At 43.8% G+C, this 25,145-nt stretch overlaps 1 protein-coding gene and 1 long non-coding RNA gene across 3 annotated transcripts; one reads left to right on the top strand and one right to left on the bottom strand.

Annotated features, from left to right (window-relative positions):
- The first annotated feature begins 223 nt into the window (after positions 1-223).
- Positions 224-14,493, top strand: LOC113126074 (zinc fingers and homeoboxes protein 1-like). The gene is made up of 8 exons (XM_026299868.1): positions 224-517; positions 1,607-2,081; positions 2,845-3,471; positions 7,184-7,310; positions 7,728-8,969; positions 9,125-9,256; positions 9,707-10,143; positions 11,309-14,493. The coding sequence occupies exons 2-7, from the start codon at positions 1,723-1,725 to the stop codon at positions 10,133-10,135; spliced, it is 2,916 nt and encodes a 971-aa protein (XP_026155653.1). The 5' UTR covers positions 224-517; positions 1,607-1,722; the 3' UTR covers positions 10,136-10,143; positions 11,309-14,493.
- LOC113126075 (uncharacterized) lies at positions 9,182-19,423 on the bottom strand. 2 transcript variants are annotated; one of them, XR_004463169.1, is made up of 7 exons: positions 18,608-19,423; positions 15,782-15,901; positions 13,362-13,433; positions 11,165-11,222; positions 9,655-10,955; positions 9,508-9,541; positions 9,182-9,317 (listed from the first exon to the last, which is right to left on the bottom strand). It is a non-coding gene; the product is annotated as an uncharacterized LOC113126075 (long non-coding RNA). The 2 variants fall into 2 exon arrangements; XR_003295260.2 differs by having other exon boundaries at positions 9,252-9,393.
- Between the last annotated feature and the right edge of the window lie 5,722 nt (positions 19,424-25,145).

Here is a 25,145-nt window from a genome sequence, read left to right as displayed (position 1 = left end):
ATTAACATACGAACCTTCCTTTAAATGTTAATACGCTGTGACGTTTTTCTCATTAACTTAAAAACGAAAGCATTAAAGGCTGTTTACGGCACGTGCACATGTTTGGGTGTTTTTATTGTTTTTATTGTTATTGTTGTTTTTGTTGTGTTTTCCATCCGGTTGTTTCATTGCCGTTAATGACTACGGAAGCTTTATTCTGAAAAGCTCAAACCGGATGCATTTCTCGCCGTTGCTCGCGGTATCAAAGATGGCCATCGTCAGATTCGTTCAACTCTCGGTGCCTTTTTCATTAAATTCTCCTTTTTGCTAACGGAGCGGACGATGCGAGCTGCGGGGGCCGTGTTTGGAACCGGAGCTAGCGGGCGGTAGTCGGCTCGTGTCCCGGCTGAAGCAGATGGGACCCTCGGTGTTTTTGGGGCAAAGGCGGAAGACTCGGGCAGAGATGCTACGCTGCTACGGCCGTTAGCCTGCTAACTATTCGTTGCAAGATGCCGGTAAACGGGAGCCAATTCAGCGGGTGAGTCCACGACGAGCCGACCGGGGGCTGTTGGCGGGGTGTGAGCCCGGTCAGAGGCGGCCTCGCAGCCGCTGCCCCCGCCGGAGGACGGGCTGAGCTAGCTAACGTTAGCCGGGACCGCTTCCTCTTCCTCTGCAGCCCCGGAGCCCGAAGGCGCAGCTGGTTCTGCTGCAGCTCAGATTAACGGGGGGACCCGTTTGTTAAGCAGAAACCGGGACCTGAACCGGGACCTGCAGGAAAACCTCGTCTAATAACGTGAATTAGTCCATCGGGCACCTTTAAAGGGCAGGCCCGCTGTTTCTGCATTTGTCCTGTTCCCACAGTTTCCATAACTTTGGCTTTTGTCGAGCCCGCGACACGTTTTGGTTTGAAACATGTCAGTATAAGAAAGACCAGAACCAACATCAGGCCCCCACAACAGATGAGGCAGTTTGTGTTGTTTTATTTTGGCCCTCCGTGGTTTTCAATCATCTTTTCTTGCAGACTTCCTGGTCCAGGGGACCCCCAGACCTCTGGGACCCCAGGGCCTATTCTGCACCTGCAAGCATGCATTCTGTTAATCTCCCAGATATTATGACGATGATTTGACTCATTTTTTTCAATAAACTGTCATAAAATAGTTAAACACCTTTTATGAAATCAAAAATCTGTGACTGCTTTTTGTCCAACTGTCCCAAAACACATCAACAACAATTGATATTTTAATTAGCTTAAGTAGTTACTCTGATCACATGACTAGTCCTTCAGTGATCACATGACTAGTCCTTCAGTGATCACATGACTAGTCCTTCCAACACACAGAATATACTGTAGATATGTTAAAACACTATATACATGAAAATACACTAAACATAAGTGCACATTGTGCAGGATCAGTCCTGCCTTTGTCAGAGTGGTATAAAAAATAGAGCCCAGCTCCGAATCAGCAGGCAGGTATTTACTTTAAATCAGGTCCATGGCCAAGTCTGTTTGTTGTGTCTCCCAGTGTGAAAGGCATTTGGTCTGTCTTCACCTGAATATGTCTGAATGTTGATTTAACCAGAAGTAACTTCGTCTTCACTCAAATATTCTCATTGTTCTTATCCTCAGGAATTAAAGACGACAGAGGAAACATTTCGACTGACGACGTCCCACTTTATGGAGCCAAGACGTGAACTGAGACAGCTCTAAGACTCAGCTAGACGCAGTACTTACCGAAGCTCAGGATGGCGAGCCGGAGGAAATCCACCACCCCGTGCATGGTTCCTCCTCGAGAACCCATAGACTCTGATCAGGAGATGGAGGACGTCACAGATGTGGCAGAACCGGAGAGCAGTAACGGAGTAGTGACTGTCTCCTCAGAGGTTTCTGGCGTGTTGGAGGAGCACGGAGAGGAGACCGACGTCAGGCCGATGTCGGACCCCTATCTGGACTTGAACCTGGCAGAGGGAGGCTACGAGTGCAAATACTGCAGCTTCCAGACGTCAGAGCTCAACCTGTTCACCATGCACGTGGACTCGGAGCATCCAGATGTCGTGCTCAACACCTCATATGTGTGCATGGAGTGCGACTACCACACCAAGAGGTAGGACACCTGTGTTTTTGGACTGCGTGTCAGGACAGAGGGCCGGGCATGTACACCTGGCTCAGTAACGTTTGTTGTGTGGTTTTAGTTTTGTATGTGGGTTTAATGTCGTTTTGTTTATTGAAGGCAAAAACCAAAAATAGAAAAAGAAAATCTCCAGATTGTCCATTTAGATTAATAGTTATCACCTGTCAGTCCAGATGTTTGCTCCACTCTGCAGCTGAGGCTGTGGAAACTCCAGCTGCTGTTAAAATAAATGATCATACCTAACACGTTTCGGGTAAAGATGATACGGCATAGACCAGAAGTTGAGTGAAACTAAAAAAAAGTCCAGTTTTAAATAATAAAATATTCAACCTTGTGACTGTTATAACATGTTTGTAGTGAAATGTTTCCTCGGGGCATCGGTGGACGTCTCACATCTGGCAGTAAAACATCTGGCAGTAAAACATCCAGAACCAGCCCTGAATTCCATCATCAACAGAACCAAAGTTTAGTGACTCTCCTCCAAGTAACTTATCAGTTCGGAGAGAAACCTGCCAAAAAGTGAAAAGATGAAGTTTACTGTTATGATCCCATCAAGTAATCTGTTCCTCGCTGATCTAGACTGAAGTGCACTTGTTTGTTTAATTTATGCAGTTATGAGTTTTAGCTTCACGGCTCAGGATGTGTCTGCGTTGTCTCCTCGTGTGGTCACTTTGATGTGAAGTCAGGTCAGAACTTTCTTCTCTGGTCATTTCTGAGATATTGTCTTTCCCTGCAGTTATGACACTTTGCTGGCTCACAACGCTCGTCTCCACCCCGGAGAGGACAACTTCACCCGGACGATGGTGAAGCGAAACAACGAGACCATCTTTCAACAGACAGTGAACGACCTCACCTTTGACGGCAGCTTCGTCAAAGTGGAGGACGAAGAGGTCGAGGAGACGTCCCGCAGAGGCATCGCCCTCAGCAAGACGCCCATCATGCGGATCAAGAGCAGAATGGAGCCAAAAAAGTTCACCGCCACACACAAAATGGCCGTCAACGAAGTTATCAAGGTGGAAAGCGACGATGAGGATGACGAGAACAAGGAGCCACCCACACTCTCACCTGCCCCCATGACCCCTGCCCCCGTCACCCCTCGCTTGATCCCCGTCTCCACACCAGTGCAGGTCCAGGCCGTCCCACAGAGCATTGTGGTCAACAACCCCAACATGCTACAGATTAAAGGCAGCTCCGGCGGGGGTGCTGTTCTGCCTCCAGGGACTCTGGCTCAGGTGCTGTCGGCCCTACAGAACCAGCAGAGCAGTGCTCAGACCCAGACTCAGCTCCTCATCCCCATCAGCAGCATCCCTACCTACAACACGGCCATGGACAACAACGTCTTGCTGGTCAGCGCCTACAACAGGTAACTGCAGCTGGAGTCACCGCCAGAGTCTTTACAGATGGCAGACTTTGGTGGTGTCACACTTTTTTGTTTTTCATTATGTTTTTATTTATTGTGAAGAAAGTCCATGAAAAAACAGTTGTTCATTGAAGATTTTATCAATCATGCAGGCTGCACAGAGTGCACTTACCAGTAGATGTTCAGCCTTTTTACTGGACTTGGCAATAATAACCTCATAAAAATATCACCAGACGTGTCTTTTAGTTAATACCATGAGTGGTTATAGTATAGTATGTGGCTGAAAAGTGGTCGTAGAAACTTATTGTGAAAACTGGTTATAGTATAGTATGTGGCTGAAAAGTGGTCAAAAATTTTTATTCTGAAAAATGGTCATAGTATAGCATGTGGCTGAAAAATGGTCATAGAAAATTTTATTCTGAAAAATGGTCATAGACACTTTTAAAGTGAAAAATGGTCATAGACACTTTTATTGTGAAAAATGGTCATAGTATAGTATGTGGCTGAAAAGTGGTCGTAGAAACTTTTATTGCAAAAAATGGTCATAGTTTAGTATGTTGCTGAAAAGTGGTCGTAGAAAGTCTTATTCTGAAAACTGGTGATAGTATAGTATGTGGCTGAAAAGTGGTCAAAAAGTTTTATTCTGAAAAATGGTCATAGAAAATTTTATTCTGAAAAATGGTCATAGTATATTATGTGGCTGAAAAGTGGTCGTAGAAAGTCTTATTCTGAAAACTGGTTATAGTATGTGGCTGAAAAGTGGTTGTAGAAACTTTTATTGTGAAAAATGGTCATAGTATGTGAATGAAAAGTGGTCGTAGAAACTCTTATTCTGAAAAATGGTCATAGTATAGTATGTGGCTGAAAACTGGTTATAGTATAGTATGTGGCTGAAAAGTGGTCGTAGAAACTCTTATTCTGAAAAATGGTCATAATATAGTATGTGGCTGAAAAGTGGTCGTAGAAACTCTTATTCTGAAAAATGGTCATAGTATAGTATGTGGCTGAAAAGTGGTCAAAAATTTTTATTCTGAAAAATGGTCATAGTATAGTATGTGGCTGAAAAATGGTCGTAGAAATTTTTATTCTGAAAAATGGTCATAGTATAGTATGTGGCTGAAAAGTGGTCAAAAATTTTTATTCTGAAAAATGGTTATAGTATAGTATGTGGCTGAAAAGTGGTTGTAGAAAGTCTTATTCTGAAAACTGGTGATAGTATAGTATGTGGCTGAAAAGTGGTCAAAAAGTTTTATTCTGAAAAATGGTTATAGTATAGTATGTGGCTGAAAAATGGTCGTAGAAATTTTTATTGTGAAAAATGGTCATAGTATAGTATGTGGCTGAAAAATGGTCGTAGAAATTTTTATTGTGAAAAATGGTTATAGTATAGTATGTGGCTGAAAAATGGTCGTAGAAATTTTTATTGTGAAAAATGGTCATAGTATAGTATGTGGCTGAAAAGTGGTCGTAGAAATTTTTATTCTGAAAAATGGTCATAGAAACTTTTATTGTGAAAAATGGTCATAGTATGTGGCTGAAAAGTGGTCAAAAATTTTTATTCTGAAAAATGGTCATAGTAACGTTTATTGTGAAAAATGGTCATAGACACTTTTAAAGTGAAAAATGGTCATAGTATAGTATATGGCTGAAAAGTGGTTGTAGAAAGTCTTATTCTGAAAACTGGTTATAGTATAGTATGTGGCTGAAAAGTGGTCGTAGAAATTTTTATTCTGAAAAATGGTCATAGAAACTTTTATTGTGAAAAATGGTCATAGTATGTGGCTGAAAAGTGGTCAAAAATTTTTATTCTGAAAAGTGGTCATAGAAAGTCTTATTCTGAAAAATGGTCATAGTATAGTATGTGGCTGAAAAGTGGTCAAAAATTTTTATTCTGAAAAATGGTCATAGTGTAATATGTGGCTGAAAAATGGTCATAGAAAATTTTATTCTGAAAAATGGTCATAGACACTTTTAAAGTGAAAAATGGTCATAGACACTTTTATTGTGAAAAATGGTCATAGTATAGTATGTGGCTGAAAAGTGGTCGTAGAAACTTTTATTGCAAAAAATGGTCATAGTTTAGTATGTTGCTGAAAAGTGGTCGTAGAAAGTCTTATTCTGAAAACTGGTGATAGTATAGTATGTGGCTGAAAAGTGGTCAAAAAGTTTTATTCTGAAAAATGGTCATAGAAAATTTTATTCTGAAAAATGGTCATAGTATATTATGTGGCTGAAAAGTGGTCGTAGAAAGTCTTATTCTGAAAACTGGTTATAGTATGTGGCTGAAAAGTGGTTGTAGAAACTTTTATTGTGAAAAATGGTCATAGTATGTGAATGAAAAGTGGTCGTAGAAACTCTTATTCTGAAAAATGGTCATAATATAGTATGTGGCTGAAAAGTGGTCGTAGAAACTCTTATTCTGAAAAATGGTCATAGTATAGTATGTGGCTGAAAAGTGGTCAAAAATTTTTATTCTGAAAAATGGTCATAGTATAGTATGTGGCTGAAAAATGGTCGTAGAAATTTTTATTCTGAAAAATGGTCATAGTATAGTATGTGGCTGAAAAGTGGTCAAAAATTTTTATTCTGAAAAATGGTTATAGTATAGTATGTGGCTGAAAAGTGGTTGTAGAAAGTCTTATTCTGAAAACTGGTGATAGTATAGTATGTGGCTGAAAAGTGGTTGTAGAAAGTCTTATTCTGAAAACTGGTGATAGTATAGTATGTGGCTGAAAAGTGGTCAAAAAGTTTTATTCTGAAAAATGGTTATAGTATAGTATGTGGCTGAAAAGTGGTCGTAGAAATTTTTATTCTGAAAAATGGTCATAGAAACTTTTATTGTGAAAAATGGTCATAGTATGTGGCTGAAAAGTGGTCAAAAATTTTTATTCTGAAAAATGGTCATAGTAACGTTTATTGTGAAAAATGGTCATAGACACTTTTAAAGTGAAAAATGGTCATAGTATAGTATATGGCTGAAAAGTGGTTGTAGAAAGTCTTATTCTGAAAACTGGTTATAGTATAGTATGTGGCTGAAAAGTGGTCGTAGAAATTTTTATTCTGAAAAATGGTCGTAGAAACTTTTATTGGAAAAAAATGGTCATAGTTTAGTATGTTGCTGAAAAGTGGTCGTAGAAAGTCTTATTCTGAAAACTGGCTATAGTATAGTATGTGGCTGAAAAGTGGTCGTAGAAACTCTTATTCTGAAAACTGGTTATAGTATAGTTTGTGGCTGAAAAGTGGTCGTAGAAACTCTTATTCTGAAAAATGGTCGTAGAAATTTTTATTCTGAAAAATGGTCGTAGAAATTTTTATTCTGAAAAATGGTCATAGACACTTTTAAAGTGAAAAATGGTCATAGAAACGTTTATTGTGAAAAATGGTCATAGACACTTTTAAAGTGAAAAATGGTCATAGACACTTTTAAAGTGAAAAGTGGTCATAGACACTTTTAAAGTGAAAAATGGTCATAGACACTTTTAAAGTGAAAAATGGTCATAGAAACGTTTATTGTGAAAAATGGTCATAGACACTTTTAAAGTGAAAAGTGGTCGTAGAAATTTTTATTCTGAAAAGTGGTCGTAGAAAGTCTTATTCTGAAAAGTGGTGGTAGAAACTTATTGTGAAAAAGCGTTGTAAGAAGTTTTCTGAAAAAGTGGTCATAGAAACTTTTGTCTGTGTGGAAAACTGAGCTCCACCCTGATTTGTGTTTTAGGTTTCCGTATCCGTCAGTGTCGGAGATCATGGGCTTGTCTTCACAGACCAAGTTCAGCGAGGAGCAGATTAAAGTGTGGTTTTCTGCTCAGAGGCTGAAACACGGAGTCAGCTGGACGCCGGAGGAGGTTGGTGCTTCACAGGATGCTTTCACACAATATCACACCCACACCCTGATTTAGGCTGCACTTCACACTTCTGTCCCACGTGTGCTGTTTCCTAATTATTGTGAGTCAGCTGAGTATTGTCACATTTCACAAGTTCACTTTTTTTGCATTTGTTCTAAAAAACAAAAAGCACATCAGACCAATAGACATGCAGCTTTCAGGTAGCTTTTATGTGAACCATCAGTCTGCATACATTAGGTGTCATAGTGAAATGACTCCACATCCAAAGTAACAGTGGGACTATGCTGAATGTGGACTTTGTTGCAGGAGGCCCTTTAGTCAAAAACATAAGATTACAAATAAACTCATTGGATTTGATTTTGCAGGTTAAAATCATGGATCAGAATATTTAAGTCTCTTTGTTGCTCCTCTCTGCAGGTGGAGGAGGCAAGGAGGAAGAAGTTTAATGGCACGGTGCAGACCGTCCCTCAGACCATCACCGTCATCCCCGCCAACATCGCTGCAGCCACAAACGGCCTTCAGTCCATCTTTCAGACGTGTCAAATCGTCAGCCAGCCGGGCCTCGTCCTCACCCAGGTGACCGGTAATGGCAGCAACATGCCGGTTGCGTCTCCCATCACTCTGACGGTCGCGGGTGCCCCTGGCAACCAGCCCAAAGCTGCTGAACCGTCGACTTCAGAATCTAAGACTGAGTTGTCTGCTTCATCCACCAGCATGTCGCTTAGTTTGGATGCCGCAGCAACCAAGCCTAAAAAGTCTAAGGAGCAGCTGGCAGAACTGAAGGCGAGCTACAGCAGGAGGCAGTTCGCAACTGAGGCGGAGATATCGCGACTCATGCAGGTCACAAAACTCTCGAAACGAGCAATAAAGAAGTGGTTCAGCGACACGCGCTACAACCAGAGGAACTCGAAGGACCATCACAGTGCCCTGCTGAGCGAAAGCTCATCCAGCAGAACGCCAGCGCCAGCAGGAGGTCGAGGAGGCAGGAACAACAGCAGCAGCAGCCTTAACGACAGCAACAGCAACGACAACACCACCCCCACCACCACAACCATCATCATCGACTCCAGCGACGACGCCAGTGACTCCTCCCCGACTACTGTCAATGCCCCGGGGTCTTCAGGTTCCTCCAGTGACCCACGGGTCAAATTTCGCCATGCCTTCCCTGACTTCACGCCACAAAAGTTTAAGGAAAAGACTCCAGAGCAGTTGCTCATCCTGGAGGCCAGCTTCCAGAAATCCGACATGCCTTCAGACGAGGAGGTGAGCCGACTGCGAGCGGAGACAAAGCTGACGAGGCGCGAGGTAGACGCTTGGTTCACCGAGAGGCGGAAAACACCTTCAGCAGCACAGCCAAAGGATGCAGACATCGAAGAAGACACTGAGAAGCTGAAACCAGCTGCTGTGCCTTCATCCTCAGCTCAGGAGAGACAGACCACTCCCCCTGTGGGCAGAAAGATGACGAAGAAAACACCGGAGCAGCTCCACATCCTGAAGAAGGCCTTCGTCCGCACACAGTGGCCGACGCCTGAGGAGTACGACCAGATGGCGGAGGAGAGCGGTCTGCCGAGGACGTACATCGTCAACTGGTTCGGAGACACACGCTACGCCTGCAAGAACAGCAACCTGAAGTGGTACTACCTCTACCAGAGTGGAAAGGTAGGACTGTTTCTGTTTACCTGTTGACTATAAGAACATTTCCTAGTCAGTTCAACGGTCTGGAGAAAAATGCAGTCACAGTAACGTTTGTACTTCTTTAAGAGGCATTGACCTGAGAGTAGTTGCACTGAATTGAAATATGTTTTGGGTTTAAGGTGGATGAGGCACTGAATGGTGGCTCCAAGAGCCAGAAGAAGTCCAGGAAGCGTTTCCGGGGTTGGTCTAGGAGGACACGTCGGCCATATCCGTGCAAACGCTCCCCACAGGGGGGCGCCACAGCCATCAAGGTCACTGTGTATATTATACTTCACCTCTTGTCTTTCTCAGTAGGCAGTCGGGTGGTTCCTTCTGAAACAGGATGTTTGGGAGGGGCATCAGACGGTGAGGGACCAGATTTCAGGGTAAAGCAGGGACAGAGAATAACCTGTTTAGATGAAGACTGCTGTCATTTTGTGTTAGTCTCACTCAGCTAGGACACAGTTTAAATACCAGAACATTGATTACATCCAGAAATCTTGTAAATACAGTTTTGACTTACAGCAGTGTTGACTGATTGATCCCCACAGTGACATCTGTAGATGTGGTTTAGCAAAACAAAATATACAGTAAATAACTGGACCCTTCTCTTACTAGCAAAGAATTCCTGAGACAAACCAAATAAGAGAAATGGGAGTTTGTAACATACCTCATGTTGTTTCTGTTGATGCTGAGACCTGTTTTCTTCCTCCCTCCTGCAGGTGAAGTCTGGTAAGGAGTTTCTGAAGGACTACTACCTCAAACACCGAGCCCTGAGCGAGAAAGACCTGGATGATCTGGTGATAAAGTCCAGCATGAGTTACGAGCAGGTGAGGGACTGGTTCTCAGAGACTGCCAGGAGGGTGGAGGAGGGCAAAGAGCCCTTTAGTGATGAGGATGAGGAGGAGGAGGAGGAGGGGGAGGAAGAGGAGGAGGAGGAGGAAGAGGAAGAGACAGTAGCAGAGCATGCAGACAGTGAAGGAGAGATGGAGGCGAAAGAACAAGGAGAGGAAGCCTCAGATGATGACTGCAACGAGGAGGAAGAAGAAGAAGAAGAAGAGGAGGAGGACGACGATGAGGAGGAGGAGACGATCCAGGAGGAATCAGAAGGCGTCAGCCAATCACAGCCTCAGGCAGAGGAGCAGACATGAGCAGAACGGTGAGTGTCAGACTGGGCTGAGCTTTGACTGCTGGAGTCCCAGGTAACTGCAGTCCTGATGCCCCTCATCAGGCAGGGTCATAGGTGGTCCCATAGACCTCTCCCCCTCTGTGGAGTGATGGTGATTCCAGTTTTCATCTGCTGCTGTCTCTCCTGTCAGCCATCAATGTGTGGTCAGAGTGCAGACCTGCTGTCTTCAGACGAGTCCCTGCTCCTTCACATGCAGCTGGATGCTCAGTCTGTTGTGTCCTGTGTTTGTGCAGCCGTTGTTTAGTTTCTGCAGTGAACGGTGTTGGCTACTACACTGCTCTGCTGCTGTTTGGGCCTCAGGGTGGAGCTGGGTCTGAGATACACAGGGAGGTGGAGTTAGTTCAGCATCCTGCTAAGAGTCTTTTCAGATCCTTTTCAGACTGTGCAGCAGCGTATGAAACCACAGTGTTGTGTCTGTCTGGTGTAGACACTTCTGACTGGATCTTCTTGTTTTGGAGGCGTCAAAGAAACTAAACAGCAGCTGCACAAACACATGACGCAACACAGACTGAGCATCCAGCTGCATGTGAAGGAGCAGGGACTCGTCTGAAGACAGCAGGTCTGCACTCTGACCACACTCCAACGGCTGACAGAGGAGAGACAGATGCAGCTACGTCAAACTCGAGTCCCTGTCGCTGCACAGACGGGGGGGTCTATGGGACCACCGGTGACCCACATGCATCTACAACAGCTGATAAATATGAGGAACTCTCCTCAGTCAGAACTGAAGAAGCTTCTCATGAGTCCTGTTGTCAGCGTTAGGACTTCAGACAGACCACGACCTGGATGAAGGAGAACCAGACACAAACAGAATCGATAAATCAATTTAGTTACAGAAAAGATTAAACAACAGAACTGAGAATGAAAAAGTTTTGTTCAGGTGATAAACCAAACCAAAGTTACTGAGTGATGACCTTAAATAAAATGATAAATATTACACACAGACAGAATTATCTGCTAATCAGGTGACCCCTGTAAATAAAACACTCACATTCATGTCGGATCATTCGCTGCTGCCGGTGCAGCTGATGTCAGGTCATCGTCTGAACCTGAAGGAAACAAATATTGGTCAGAAGTTTCTTTCTGGAACATCAAACAATCCCGATTTCACATTTAGGGTTTTCTTTTTCTGCAGCGTCGCTTCCCCCCACCAAGGAGACAACATGAGGACGATATCGGTCAGTGTTTCTCAGTTGGCGGGTCAGGACCCAAAGATGGCTGCAGGAAGTTTGGACGGAGTCACAGATCAAATGGATCAGATGTTACTGAAAGGACAGGTTTGTGCCTTCGACATGCACTTTGGGTCATGACAGAGCTGAAAAGCACTGAGACTAATGAGCTGAACGAAAGGACAAAGCGTCAGGATTGAGTTTGTTTTGACTGCAACGTGGGGACCAACAGAACATGCAGGACGACGCCTCTCAACAAGCAGCACCGGCACAAGAGTAAGTTCCTGCTCTGCTCCTGTACAGATAACACGGCTTTTATTTTGGTGGGGATAAGAGGGCTTTTATTTTGGCCTTTCATGTCATTTTTCTTACAAAAAATAGAAAAACCACATTTTAGGGTAAACTTTGTATAAAGGAAAAAAAATCCAAAACATTTCTAAGAGGTGAGACCTCATTGTTTTCTCATGAATATTCAACTTTTCAGAATATCAGGAATCATCAGACCTTTTTCTCAAAGGAACATCCTCTCCCCTAACAATGAAAACATTTGCTGTTCTGAAAGAAAAGGTTTTTAAAACCACTTTTTTTGTGAATAGACAACTCCAGATAGTGCCATTTTGTTTATAAGCTTTTGTTTTGAATTTTAAAAAATGTGGAATTTCCATTTTGTATTTTTTTTTCCAAGTCATGTTAAAGTCTGAACAACATAATATATTGGAAACTGAATCCATTATACTGTTTTTATGCTATTTTGAGTTTTTTGAAAATGGTGTAATTTCCATGTCGGTGTTTGAGTCCATTCAGTTTCAATGACATCAGTATGAATTTACCTTCAAACCCGCCACCACACAAATCACTGAAGGATGCAACACACACACACACACACACACACACACACACCACTTCACTGCTCTTCCCATCAGCTCAGTTAATTTACCCTACACGACTAAAACGTGGTGTACTGCACTTTAACGCAGCCCAGTACAAATGTTCCATCAGAACCTTTTACAACGTTTCTGAGCAGGTTGTGTCGTCTGACATGAAATGAAACTCAGGTCGTACCGACAGTGAAACTGGTGTAAAGCAGCGGGACTAAAGGAAATTCAGTGTTTGTTACTTACAATCGTGAAGAGAGCGAATATTATTTACTCTTCAACAAACACACACCAACTTCACAGCAGCCTAAAGCCTCATTTATGCTCAACTTGCGCATGTAAATTGGTACATTTCAATTTCAAACATCAAAACATCATTGTCCACATACTCCTCATGCGTTAGCGTTGTTGTTAAGCAGTACAACCACTAGAGGGCAGTGTAGACAGAGTTCACCTTTGGGTTCAGAGGTCAGGTTAAGACAGTAAACACAGCGATGGTGGAGCAGTTCTTAATGTACAACACTCAACAGGAGGCAAAAAAAAAAAGAGAGCGCAGTAGACAGAGGTGGTCTGTGCGACCACAGAATACATCGCAGCGTGTGGACGGACGGAGAATTTTTTGTCATTGGTTATACCGAAATTACTCTCCACTGTCAACCACTGCCCCCACGTACGGGTACGCATCTGCAAGCACTCTGAAAACCAAATTATGTACGTAATTGAGGCAGAATACGCACAGAACCTGTCGTCCGTATCCGAACGCGTATTTAAGGTAGAGCATAAATGAGGCTTAACAGAGAACGCACCTTTCTGGACCTGGCGGTTCATAGCAGAGTCCACGCTCTCAGGACTTTTAGTGAGACAAAGTTCACTCAGATAACATCCCACAGCTGAGCATCAATGCTTGACCATAAACAGAGTGACCAAAAAATAAAACTCAAGGTCCACTTTTCTTTTCTTTCCCCAATCACTCTCTTAACTGTCACATGGTCTTTAATAATCGCCTGCTGTCATGTGACTGTAGTTCTGTGTTTTAGCTGCTGAGGAGAAGAATCAAATCTGAACGAAATCTAAAAATAAGTGGACATTGAGTTCAGGTGATTTTTGGTCCAGATGTTCAGGGTTTTAAAAAAGTGTCACTGACCTCTTTCCGTGCACAAGCCTTTTGCTGAAAGCAGGAAGTTCAGAGGTCCTCAGTGGGTTGTCAAATGACACTCTGGGAAATGTAGGAGATGTGGTGGAAAAAGAAAAGCAAGTCAGAGAAACAGGGTTCACAATAATTATGAAAAATACCTCAAAAAAAACGAAACCATAGAAAGTAAACGATGAGGGAGGGGTTTTTCCTTAATGAGCTCTTTGAGCTGCTTTAATGTCCCACGGTTTGGAGCATCCTTCTCTGATTTGATGGTGGTTACACTTTCAACTCACTTTAGGCACAAATCATCAGCTCTGTTCCCAAATCACTTCTTCTTTGGTGTTTTTAAACAAGCAGATTTATCAGAGCTGATCATCTCGAAGGCAGACGAACCCAAATTCTGTTTGTGTCCTTGTCCAAACTTTTAACAAAAGACATGAGAGCTCTTCTTCAGGAAATAGGCAACTTTACCTCAGTCAGTTAAGCTACGAACTCGGTAAGATTGTGACATTTACACTTTGACAGTTTCTTTTCTAGAGAATTCAATACTGTATGCATGAAACTACGAGTACTCAATAATAATTATGTCTTTCTGATGGCGTTCCTTTTTTAATTTGTCCTCGCCACCAAAGTCAATGAATCACTTTAAAGAGAGAAAAAAAAAAAGAAGACATAGTTATTAGTGCGTTTTCTTTTGCTCAGATACGGGTGAACTAGTAAACAATATCCTTCAGGTTTTCCACAAGAATTACAGACGATATTTTAGGGACAAGAAAACACAAGCACTTGGCTCAGCTCCCACGGGAACTTTTTACCTTTCGTACGTGTGGGAAAAAGAATAAGCTTTTATCTAGCTTTTCTCTGCGCTCTCTTCCTGTGTTTACTGAACCGTGTAGGACTCTGTTAGGATATGCAAACATCACAGAACAATCAGCGGGTTGGAGACGTCTCCGATCTGGTTCGTCAGTGACGTCATCGGCTTGTATGAGCTCTGTAATTTTGCAAAGTTAAGCCTTTCTGCCATCCTTTCAATTGCTTTAATAGCCAACAGTTTTTAGTGGTTTATTTATTTATTATATCTGGACTTCATGGATATCTTTTTTTTGTCTGCAAGCAAAAATAAAATGAAAAAGAAGTTTGATTGAGCTGCTCTTTCTTTTCTCCAGTCTCGCTTTAATTTCTTCACAAAATGACGTTAACGTACCAAAGTGCGTTGACTGATATTCTTTACTAAACGGCCTAAAGGGCTAAATTTCTTTCTTTTTTAGGGGTTTGGTTGTTTTCATTTTATCCTACTCCATAATTTCCTCTTGGAGATTAAAAAAATAAATAAAAACACACTCTCCACTCATCTATCAGTCTGTTTATCTGTCTCCATCCATCTGCTTCATGCCTGAGCTTCATGCGGAACTAAACTAACAGTAATTAATGTATTAATTATTCTGATTTTGAGACTAATCCTTGAACTGACATATTTACGGTGGCTCAACGCACTACATCTTAAAAAACATGCAAATACACAAAATACAAGAAAACACTCATTTGGAACAGAAACTTCTCCTGGAGTTACTTAATATAAATCTACATATTATACATGTCCGTCACTTTTTAGTGCCCCCTGGAAACAATACAGACAAATGTTGAGGGAGTAGCACAAAGTTTTCTGGTTATTTTGACTTTAAGCACAGCTGATAGCTTTAATTTATTAGCCTCTTTGCAGCTCGTTTCTGTTCGGTTGCATTTTCTGTTTTTTTGTTCCTAAATGCTGCATTTTCAGGGCCATTCTCTAGTTTAAGGCTCTTAAATGGCAAAACTTTGTTCCTACCATTGAAAACTGAATCTGTTTGGTCTGTTTTGGTCCAACAACATGTTAAAACATCAGCTCTGGAAAATGATTTGACCAATTCTTCAGTGTTTTCTGACGTGCTACAATTATTCAGAGGGATAAAGGTCAGATCAGTCAGTACTTCAATAAATAAATGCTGCTCAGTGACGTTACACATTAAACTCATATTTGAAGCAGTTAAATCTGCTTCCACTCAACAAACTGCCCCTGAAATAATCAATGCAGTGACACTGACAGGATCTGCTGCACAAACGCTGCTTTTACCTTTGATATATATTTAAATACATTTTGCCTTTAACACTTGTGTTAAGGCAGGAGTAATACTGCAGTATTTTTGCACTGTAATCCTGCTACTTTTACTGCAGTAAAGGAATTTACTATCACTCTTCCAGCTCTAATTAAAACATGTACTCAGGTCATCACGATGCTTATTTTAACATTTAACTTCCTCTGGTACGTCAAGTTCCCTGACAAGTGTGTACTTAGAGTACTGTCAATAACGTATCACCTGTAGTACTAAAACCTTTAAACGATCCTCAGCCTTGATGTTTACTTATAGAGACGGTAAATGATAGAAAATTACCTGGTAGAGATGAGTCAGCACCAGCACACAGCTCAGGGCAGAACGGGCCAACGCCTGGAGCCGACTCCTTCAGCTGGAGATGAACCTGGATCTGGGCTGATCTGAGAGCAGCAGGAGGATCTGAAACAGAGTCAGGGTCGTCACGTTCAGGTGTGCAGGATGAACTTTGTGCATATCAAACAAACCCCTGTCTGCTGCTCCTGGACAAGTACCAGAACTACTACTAATACTATAACTACAACTACAAATACCACTGGAAATACCACTAACAATAATAGTCATGTAAAAAGGGGATGAACGCATCCACAGCAATGATAGAAGCGTCTGCAGATTGTGTCTACGCCTCAGTATTTACGTTACGTTCACAGTTTTAGAAGAGGACTTGCTCCATACGTCGCTGGGCTGAACTGTGTGAATGAAATGTCGAGAAGTTTCAAAGTGTTTTGCTTGTTGCTAAATAATTAATGCACAGAAACATCTCCCTGCTCTAAGTCAGCGTCCTGTTTAAACACCTTCTGCTGTTTACTCGGCTGCGAACAGCAGCTTCTTTTAGTCGGACTCCCACACTCAGGCTGGATGTTTTGTCCTTGACCCGCCTGAATCATTCGAGGTATTCAGCGCCTGGTGAAACACCATAGAAACCAGCAGCACCATAGAAACCAGTCCTACCAGTCTGAGCAGCACACTGTTCTCCAGAATCTACCCACAACCTTTCCGTACTCCACCACACCTTCTTACCTGTCGACGGACCAGCCTGAGCTTTGGATTGTGGGGCTGGTTGTGTTTTTGGGGGGAAGTCGGTGTTGATTTGGGGTGAATTTGTTCATGAGGTTGACAGAGACATTTTCGGGAGCCATGTTGGGGCGTTTTGGCACGTCTGTGTGGTGCAGACATGGTTTTGGCTTCTTGTTTTTGCATCTGTTTCCAGCAGATGGCAGTGTGAGCTCAAACACTCGCCTCTCCAAACTCTACTGTAAATCATGTAAAGCTGGTCAGGGTTAGGTAAGACACCATTTGTTCACAAATCTGGGCATTATCTAGCCTTCCTGGAAGTTTACTGGCTGGAAACATGAAGCCAGTTTTTTTGAAAATACCAGTTTTTGTTTGTTTTGCTGGGGGAGGAGGGTTGACTCAGGTCCTTGTTGACAACACTGAGCTCTTCCCCACTTTGCGGCATCGGGTATCCCTCGAAAACACCAGTTACACGCCGCAAATGGTCTGGCAGGGGCCCGTGTGAAAACACCAGCAGACCGCCAGCCTCGCTCGACAGGAAAGGGGAAAAAAACAAGGGAGGGAAGAGAGGTGGGCAATGAAGAGTTAACCTGCACAGGACCCGACTGAACCAGGGGTGGGACCTGCTCCCCTCCCTAATCAGACCAGAGACATGGATGGAGGAGGAGGGGGTTGATAGAAGAGGGAGGAGGAGCAGGAGGAGGAGGAGGAGGAGGAGGAGGAGGAATGATGAGGAAGAGAAAATTGGAGTCGACACGAGTGGTGTGACGGGCCGAGCCGAGGACACAGCAGAACCCTTTCACTACTGACCTACTTCTACCAACACACACACACGCAGGCCAGAGTGTGTGTGTGTGTGTGTGTCTATACTGTATGTCCACCCAGTGAGGACTAAACCTCGAGATTAAAGCTTCACACACCCTGAAACAAGTGGTTCTACATGAAACCATGGGAGGTTCAAACCAACACATGGTCCAACCCACTGAACCTGAAACGGCCTCAACTGTTAAAGTTAACCAAACTGAAAACGCACATGGCAGGTGGAGCAAAGACAATCGTGGCTTTCAAACTGTTTGCACATCATATTTGAATATTCAGTAGCTGCTGAAATGACAAAAAAAAAACCAAAAAAAAACTATTTCTTTTGTGCAAATTTAATGATAATCATCTTCCTGTGGAAAAAGTTGCTGGATTCAGGGGTTTAAACTCTGGGGTTCCTTACTGAACCGTTCTCAGAGGAGGTTTAAGAGTGCAGGCCATGCTTTTCTGGTTTTTTGGTTTTTTCTTCCCTTTTTCAGCTGATTACGCAGCAGAGGGCGAGCGAGTATGGAGAGATATATAGAGAGAGAGAGGCTGTCTGCTGCTGCTGTGGGTCATTCTGAGGACAAGTCTCCTCTCTTCACCCTGTTCTTCCTATACCCTCCCCTCTCTCCTTATACCCCTCCTCCCTCCCTGCGTCGGCCTACATACCCCAGCGCCTGCACGCAAACCGGACTGCAGCACCGACACATAGGCTGTAACACGCAGCTGTTCTGGCTGGTTCCTCACTCGTGCATTCATTCGGCTCCCTCACGAAAAAAAAAAGAGAAATGGATTCAAACCCGGTGAGGTCATGGAGATGCAGCTGCAAGGCTGCAGCAAGCTGACAAACTGCAGGTGAATATGATCACAATACTACGAAACAACAAAACAACACAGGAAACACACTAAGGACCTTTAAATCTATTTTCAGTCACAGTCTCAAAGTTTGCAGTTCCCAAATGTGATGCCGAGGCTGCTGCTGCTGCATTAGCCTGATATTTATTATCAGGTGGAGAAACGTGACACACACACACACACACACACGCTGTTGTATGGGACTAGCAAGGCAACTAAAAGCAGGGAAGTGTCTAATTAACTGAAAGGCTCTTAGGCATAAAACACAATCAGACAGTTCTCGCTGCAGAATCAATAAGAAGGTTTGTACCTAAACTTCTGCCTGTGTTTCACTTCCTGTTTCATTTATTCCCTCTAAGTCTCTACGCTTGTGAAATAAGTGACTGTGCATCACCATTTGTACAAAGAGGCTGGTTTTGCTGCAGCAGTTGGATTTACCTCTTTTCACTTGGCAAACCCAAGTGGTCACTGCGTACAGCTGCAGCCAACAGGCTGTAGGAACGCCACGCTGACGAGCACAGACGCCGAAGTCTCTGCGGGATTTTACGACCCGTGTTGCATTCGCTGTCTCCTGCAGCGTTCGCTGTGCTGCAGACCGCGGCCCGTGTAAGGAACTTACATCAGGTCGTACTCACTGACGCACGTGTCTGTCGCTGTGTCCGTCTTTTAACTGTTTATGAGCCTTTTCCAAATCACTTGGCTGCAGTTTGGAGAAACAGCACTGGCTCGTCAATCAGAGCCTCCAGCTGGCGGCTGTCCTTTACAAAAAGTATTTCTTTTTAATTTTATGCTGTCAGTCTTTTTTTCAAACAGTGGATATCTCAGATAAACGGGAGATGTCATTATTCACACTAACACGCTGGCTGGCAACCTGCTAACAGTCATCACACCTCTCGTATCTATTCAATCAGGAAAAAAAAAGAGGGGAAATGGTGCAAACGACACGGCGTCTCTCTCCGCCGTCCCTCCACAATACGCCGCTGCACTTCTCTGTTAACTGCCACAGCAGAACATGAGAATAAATAATTCACCTCTGTCAGCTCAGACACTCACTGCAGCCTTTTCTGATTCTCCTCCCTCATCTGGAAACTTTGCATGCTTCATCTATGTGCTGACTCAGGCCTGCACTCTTTGGGATGCCTGTGTTTTGGTTTGGTTTGTTTTTTTTTTTTTTAACTTTCCTCTTCATTCCTAAAGCAGTGTCCTGCCGAGGTGAAAAATAGTCCCTGCAGGCTGCTCTGTCAGTGTGTGGTGCTTCCCTCCTCTGTTCGGTGATAATCCCTTTAACATGAGAACATTTGTCGCGTCAATCTGACCCCGCCTGCCCGAAACCCCACCCTCATCCCTACACGAACTAATGGCCGCTTGTCTCGGATGCATCAGCTCTGACAGACCAGTTGGCTCGACCGCCGTGTCCTCACAAGACCCCTGACAGGCTGCGTTCACACGACAGCCCTGAACAGATCACTGCACGTAGAAAACGTTTCCACTGAAACCAGCCCGAGTGTCACCGCAGTCCAACTCCTAGTCTGCATCCACGTGGACTTGTAAGAGACCGGAAACACAGCTGCTGTTTAGCAAACACTCGTCAGGAATCGGAACTTTGAACTTCCTGCATGCAGCACCGCGCTGCAGACAGAGAACCTCGTAGCACATGTACCGTCAGGTGTCAAATAAAGGCAATAAAACGCACATTAAAACGAAGCTTTTTCTCCTCCCTCAGGCCACAGAAAGGATCTCAGCTAAAACACAAGTCTTTTATAAATCAGCCATCCCTGAAGTCATTAGAGCAGACAGACACACTAAGACTGAAAAGTGGAGCCCTTAAATCATCGTATAATGACCAATAAAACATTAGACTAAATTGGATAACTATTTATAATCTAACCTTATTATTCCCCTGACAGGAAACAACACAGCTGCATGCTTTGTGGTCCTTTTGTGTCTCTTTCAGTCTGGTGGTCCTGCTGTGATGGATGAGGGCTCCTGGTCTACAAACACCACTACGGAAATCCCACCAGGACACGCCTCACCCACACAGGAACATTAGAAGGTTCCAAAAGAGGTTTTAATGTAGTTTTTTAAAGTACCGAGTGTCCGTTTAGAGCCACGGTCCTCATGGGAAGCTGGTAAGGAATCAAATGAAATGAAGAGGAAACACAGAGAATGAAATGAAAGCTCAGACCTTAACACAGGTGTTAAATCTTCCACCTGCACCGTGAGCTCAGAGAGAGAAGCCGGCAGGGGGAGGTGGGATCCTATAAAGTCACGCTGTCGTCTGAACGGAATAAGAAAAACAGGATCTGTAGAGGAGGTTCACTCTTCGTACTCTCAGAGATGCTTTATGTCGACACCTGAACAATCCAACCATGACAGGGAGCACCTGACTCCATCTATCCAGATCCAAGCTGAGTTTTGTCTGGCTGATCACTCCTCACCTGCAAAGTCTCACATTTCTCTCCATATCTGAAGGACAAAACTGTTGAAAACCTAAGAATTTATAACCCTGTGATGATGATGTTACTGTTTCCATGTTTACAGCTGAATTCTCAATATTTGGCCTCCAGACTCTTTTCTGTTTACAGCCTGAGGCTCCCAAATCCCAGTCAAGTTGGTTATTTGACTGTCTTTCAGTTGTCGCCGCCTGTTGTCATGGTGATAAGAGATAATTGAAGCGATAATTGAAGTTTTATTGGCTCGTCATGGTTATATTTACAGTATAAATGGGATGTGCCTAATTGCAGTTCCATGTTCATTTTTTAATCTGCTGCTTTTCTTTGTCTTTTAAAAACACAAATTAACAACATTTGCCCCCCCCCCCCCCGAATCTGTTTCCTCCTGCTGACTCTGTTAAATGATGTTTGACTGTCACCGATGCCTCCGACGCTCCAGTCAAGATCTAGACACATCTCAACAGTCTGAACAGTCTTCCAAATATGAGAATTCAGTTTTTGAAGTTTATTAAATTTGAACAAACTTTACTTTATGGGCAAAATAAGGATTTTACCAGAATTAAATTCAACACAAACTGTGTAAAGAGTGAAGGGGACTGAGTATGTCCATATCACAGCTGCAGGGTCTCAGTCCTGATGTTCCAAACCAGATATTCTCAGATCAGATCTGGTCTACCTGTATATGTGGTCCGAGATCTGATTCCTGTCCGATGTGTGAGTGTGCGAGCTCCGTCAGAACGGTCAGACCAGAATCCATGTGGTCGTTTTAACGTCTGGAGGGGGGGCAGTGGAGAGACCAGGACGCTTCACATTGGTTGGACATTTACGGAGAAGCTCCTGATGGAGCCAAACTGGAAGGAACATATGGGAACCCAGCAGCTTTGGAGGAAACTGAGCACAAATGATGTTGTTGTTCTTCACATGTCAGTTCAGTCTGTGCATGGTGGCAGTTTAGGAGCTCAGGGGGTTCACACCTGGTCCATGTCCCTGACAGACATGGATCAAACAGCAGGTCTGATGGGAACAGTAGGACACTCAGGCCTGGGATGTGGACTCTGAAACAAACAGGTCCCCTCAGGAAACCTCAGCCTGTCTTATCTGAGGGGCTCCCTCTAATCTCAACAGGAACCTTTTAGTTATGGACTTCCAGCATCATTTAGGAGGACTCCTGGTGGTAAGATAGGCCCCTTTGTGACTACGGCTCTGATCCATGTATCTTCTCTGCTGTAGATTCGTGTGTGTGTGTCAGCTGAATGTACACAGCAGCTCCCGCCCTCCAACCCTCTTACGTTTGAGCAAACAAACACACTCTGCTCTGGGTCGGCACGTGTGCTCTCACCGAGGCTATAAGACGGAAAATAAACAAATAAATAAACAGGCTCAGCGAGTGAGTCACCTGGTCAGAGGAGCCTTTAACACGCTGTCGCTCCTGTTTGTTCGCAGGCTCTAAAAACCATCCACTCACCTCCCTGGCCTTTCGGGTCACTGCATCTGTAAGCCTAAACCTAAACGCACCCACACGAGCACGTATGCCTGAATGCAGGCGGAGAGGCACGCATGAGCGCACAAACACACACTGATCCTCCGCTGAGGAAAAACCGCCTCTGTGGCCAGCTGGGCGTCCTCAGGTGACCCCCACATATGCTGCTTCTACACCGCAGCTTTAAATAGAAACGCTTTTATCTCAGGGCCTGGCTGGGAACAACCAGTCAGACCTACACACCGACATGTTTACCGCCGACTGGCTGCTTCTGTCACTCACCCTGTGTGTTCACCCCGTGAACAGCAAAACATGTGAGGGAGGAAACTGGTTTCTCAGCACTGAAAATATGAGGATTAAGTTTAAAGTGCTGCAAATTTATTGTTTTATTATATTATTATTTTATTGATTGTGTTTAGAGCAATGACAGGAGACGAGGGAGGGGCAGAAATACAGTCCACACCTTAAAGGAAACTAAGAGCTACAAGGACTTCACTGATCTCCCGCGTGACCTTTCCACTCTGTGACCTATGACCCTCTGTGTGACCTGTGACCAGAGCTGTTTGTTAAAAACTCCAACCTGGACACCATGAGGACTAAAACCTTCCTCAATGATCAGCAGAAAATCCAATGCTCAATGAATGTGACACTGGGATGCACCAAGTGCAATGCATTCTGGGTGTTGTAGGATTGTTATGCCTCGAAGCCAGAGGTATTACGTTGTCCGTCCATCCGTCCAATTCCTGTGAACGTGAAATTTCAGAAACGCCTCGAGGAAATTATTTAAAAACTTGGAATCAATGAAGAACTGATTAGCTTTTAGGGGTCGGAGGTCAAAAGGTCAAGGTCTCAATGACCTCGTTCATCCCGTTATTGTGAGCTCGATATGTGAGGACAGCCTTGAGGTAGTTTCTTCAAATCTGGGGGTTGTACAGGCGGAGGTATCGAAACAAAACGCAGTAATTCTCTTTCTTTGTTTTCAAACAGTTTTACCGGGGCTGGGTTGCGTTACAGGATCATTTATAGCGGCGAGTTTTCCCTTCAAGGCTCTTCACAGAATGAAAGAATGAAATGCAAGTCTCATAGGTTCAGGTCAGTGTTTGTGTCTCATAAAACTCAAGGATCTGCTCCTCAAACTGGATGTTCTTCAGTTGTCATCGATCTGCATTTTTAACACAGTTGTTCATCAGGTAGAAGTTTCCTGTCTGATATCCTGCCTAATTTCTGCAGCCGAGCAGGATGAGGAGGATGATGATGATGATGATGATGATGATGATGATGATGACCTGTCACATATTCTCACACATAAATCATGTGGGACGACACGCGCGATATATCAAACCACAAAACTCCACCAGAGAAAGTGTGTATTCAGTCGTCTCATCTGTTCTTTTTGTTTCTCTCCCTCTGCCTCCTTTCCTCCAGCCTCCTCTCTCTCTTCATCCCAGTCACTCCTTCATCACTCACTCTTTCACTCCTTTCTCCAAACCCGATCGTTCTGTCGCCGCCTGCCCTCATTCTCAAACCTTTCATTTCACTCAAGTGACGAAATCAGTTACTATTTTCTCCACTTCCAGTTTCTCTAAAAGCTGCTACGTGTTCGATTTCCACTGCAGTTCCAGCACGAGAGAGAAACAAGCAGCAGTAAAAGGCAGGCTGGCTGCTCCCTCTCTCCAAACTGAGACAGGTTGGAGTCTTTAAGTGGTTCTGCTCAGCCAGAGCAGCATCTCCTTCCTCTTCAGTGCAATGAGGCGATGCAGCAGCTTACAGCGGTCAAAAACACAGGTCTGTGCCCACACTGAGCCTCCTGCTGCGAGCTGAAGCTACACGTCACCCTGACGGGTTAAGATCAGATTCTGGGTCAGTGTTGGATGATTTCGGTAACTACAGTGCTCTACCTGTTCCCAACTGCAACAACAAATATGGCTGCATTTGCCAGAGCTCCACAGCTTGTAGCTTTTGGGAGCCCTGTGAGTCTGGCAGGGAGAAAGACGTTGGAAATCCCAAATCTACCCGAACTCTGGAGCTCAGTGTGGTTAGTCGGAGCTGGAGGTTCAGTTCAGGTCCGAACAGCGAGCCCTGTGTTAGCATTAGACACCGACAGCAGCTGTTTCCAGCTTCACATCTGAAGCTGACAAAAGTGATTCAGCTGACAAAACATATTATTTGACGTTTAGTATGTAACATGGGAACAGAAACTATTAAACTAAAAGCCTTGATTTTATCTTCAATATTTCCCTGGATATGGGTGGAAACAGTCCAAATCCTTCTTTCCTCCACAACACTGGCTCTCCAGAGATATTATCCAAAATACTGCAGGAGAAAACAGGAAAGCGACGGCTCCGAGCTGAAAGTCACGCTGTATTTTCCTGTGCAGAGCTCAGCTGACAGTCACATTTTACCAAAACTGCTTTTCTGTGACTAACTTTAATGTGCTGTAAGTGTTTTCTGCAGCTGTATTATCCCGGGAACAATCTGACAGTGACATCTGAGTTTCAAATTGAACGTGTTAATGATTTAAACATGTTAAAATGCTACACATAACACCTTGTCAGGTGAGACAAAAATCTGTTAATTTTACAGCTGAAACACTCTGACACTGTTTTCTGTGGAACTCGGAGAAAAATCTGACTTTTGCTGTCAGCGTGAGTTTTCAGCTCCATACTTTAATCTGTTTCTACAGCTGTGCTTTATTATTCCCACTTTTTTCTTGGCCTCTTACGCAACATGGCCAAAAGTATGCGGACACGTATTCTTTATGGAAACTCTGATGTTGAAGCACACAAAGCCAGCTTAGACTAGCGTTTCCCAAAACGAAGGGTCTGTAGAAAATATATGGTGGACACCAGATCGTCCTGTTGCACAAAATGTCCAATTTATCTTGTGTGTCCTCTCGTTTCTGCCTTTTTGTCTTGAGAAAAAACAGATACTGTCCTCTGCTCAAACATCCGAGGCCCCGTTTAACCTTTCAGAAACGTGGCACATCCTGATAAAATTCAGATGAAGTTTTAACAGTTTGTTTATATACGGCCAAACCACCAGT

Source organism: Mastacembelus armatus, chromosome 11 (assembly GCF_900324485.2).
Source record: "Mastacembelus armatus chromosome 11, fMasArm1.2, whole genome shotgun sequence".
NCBI lineage: Eukaryota > Metazoa > Chordata > Actinopteri > Synbranchiformes > Mastacembelidae > Mastacembelus > Mastacembelus armatus.
This window is presented reverse-complemented; position numbering and strand designations above follow the sequence as displayed.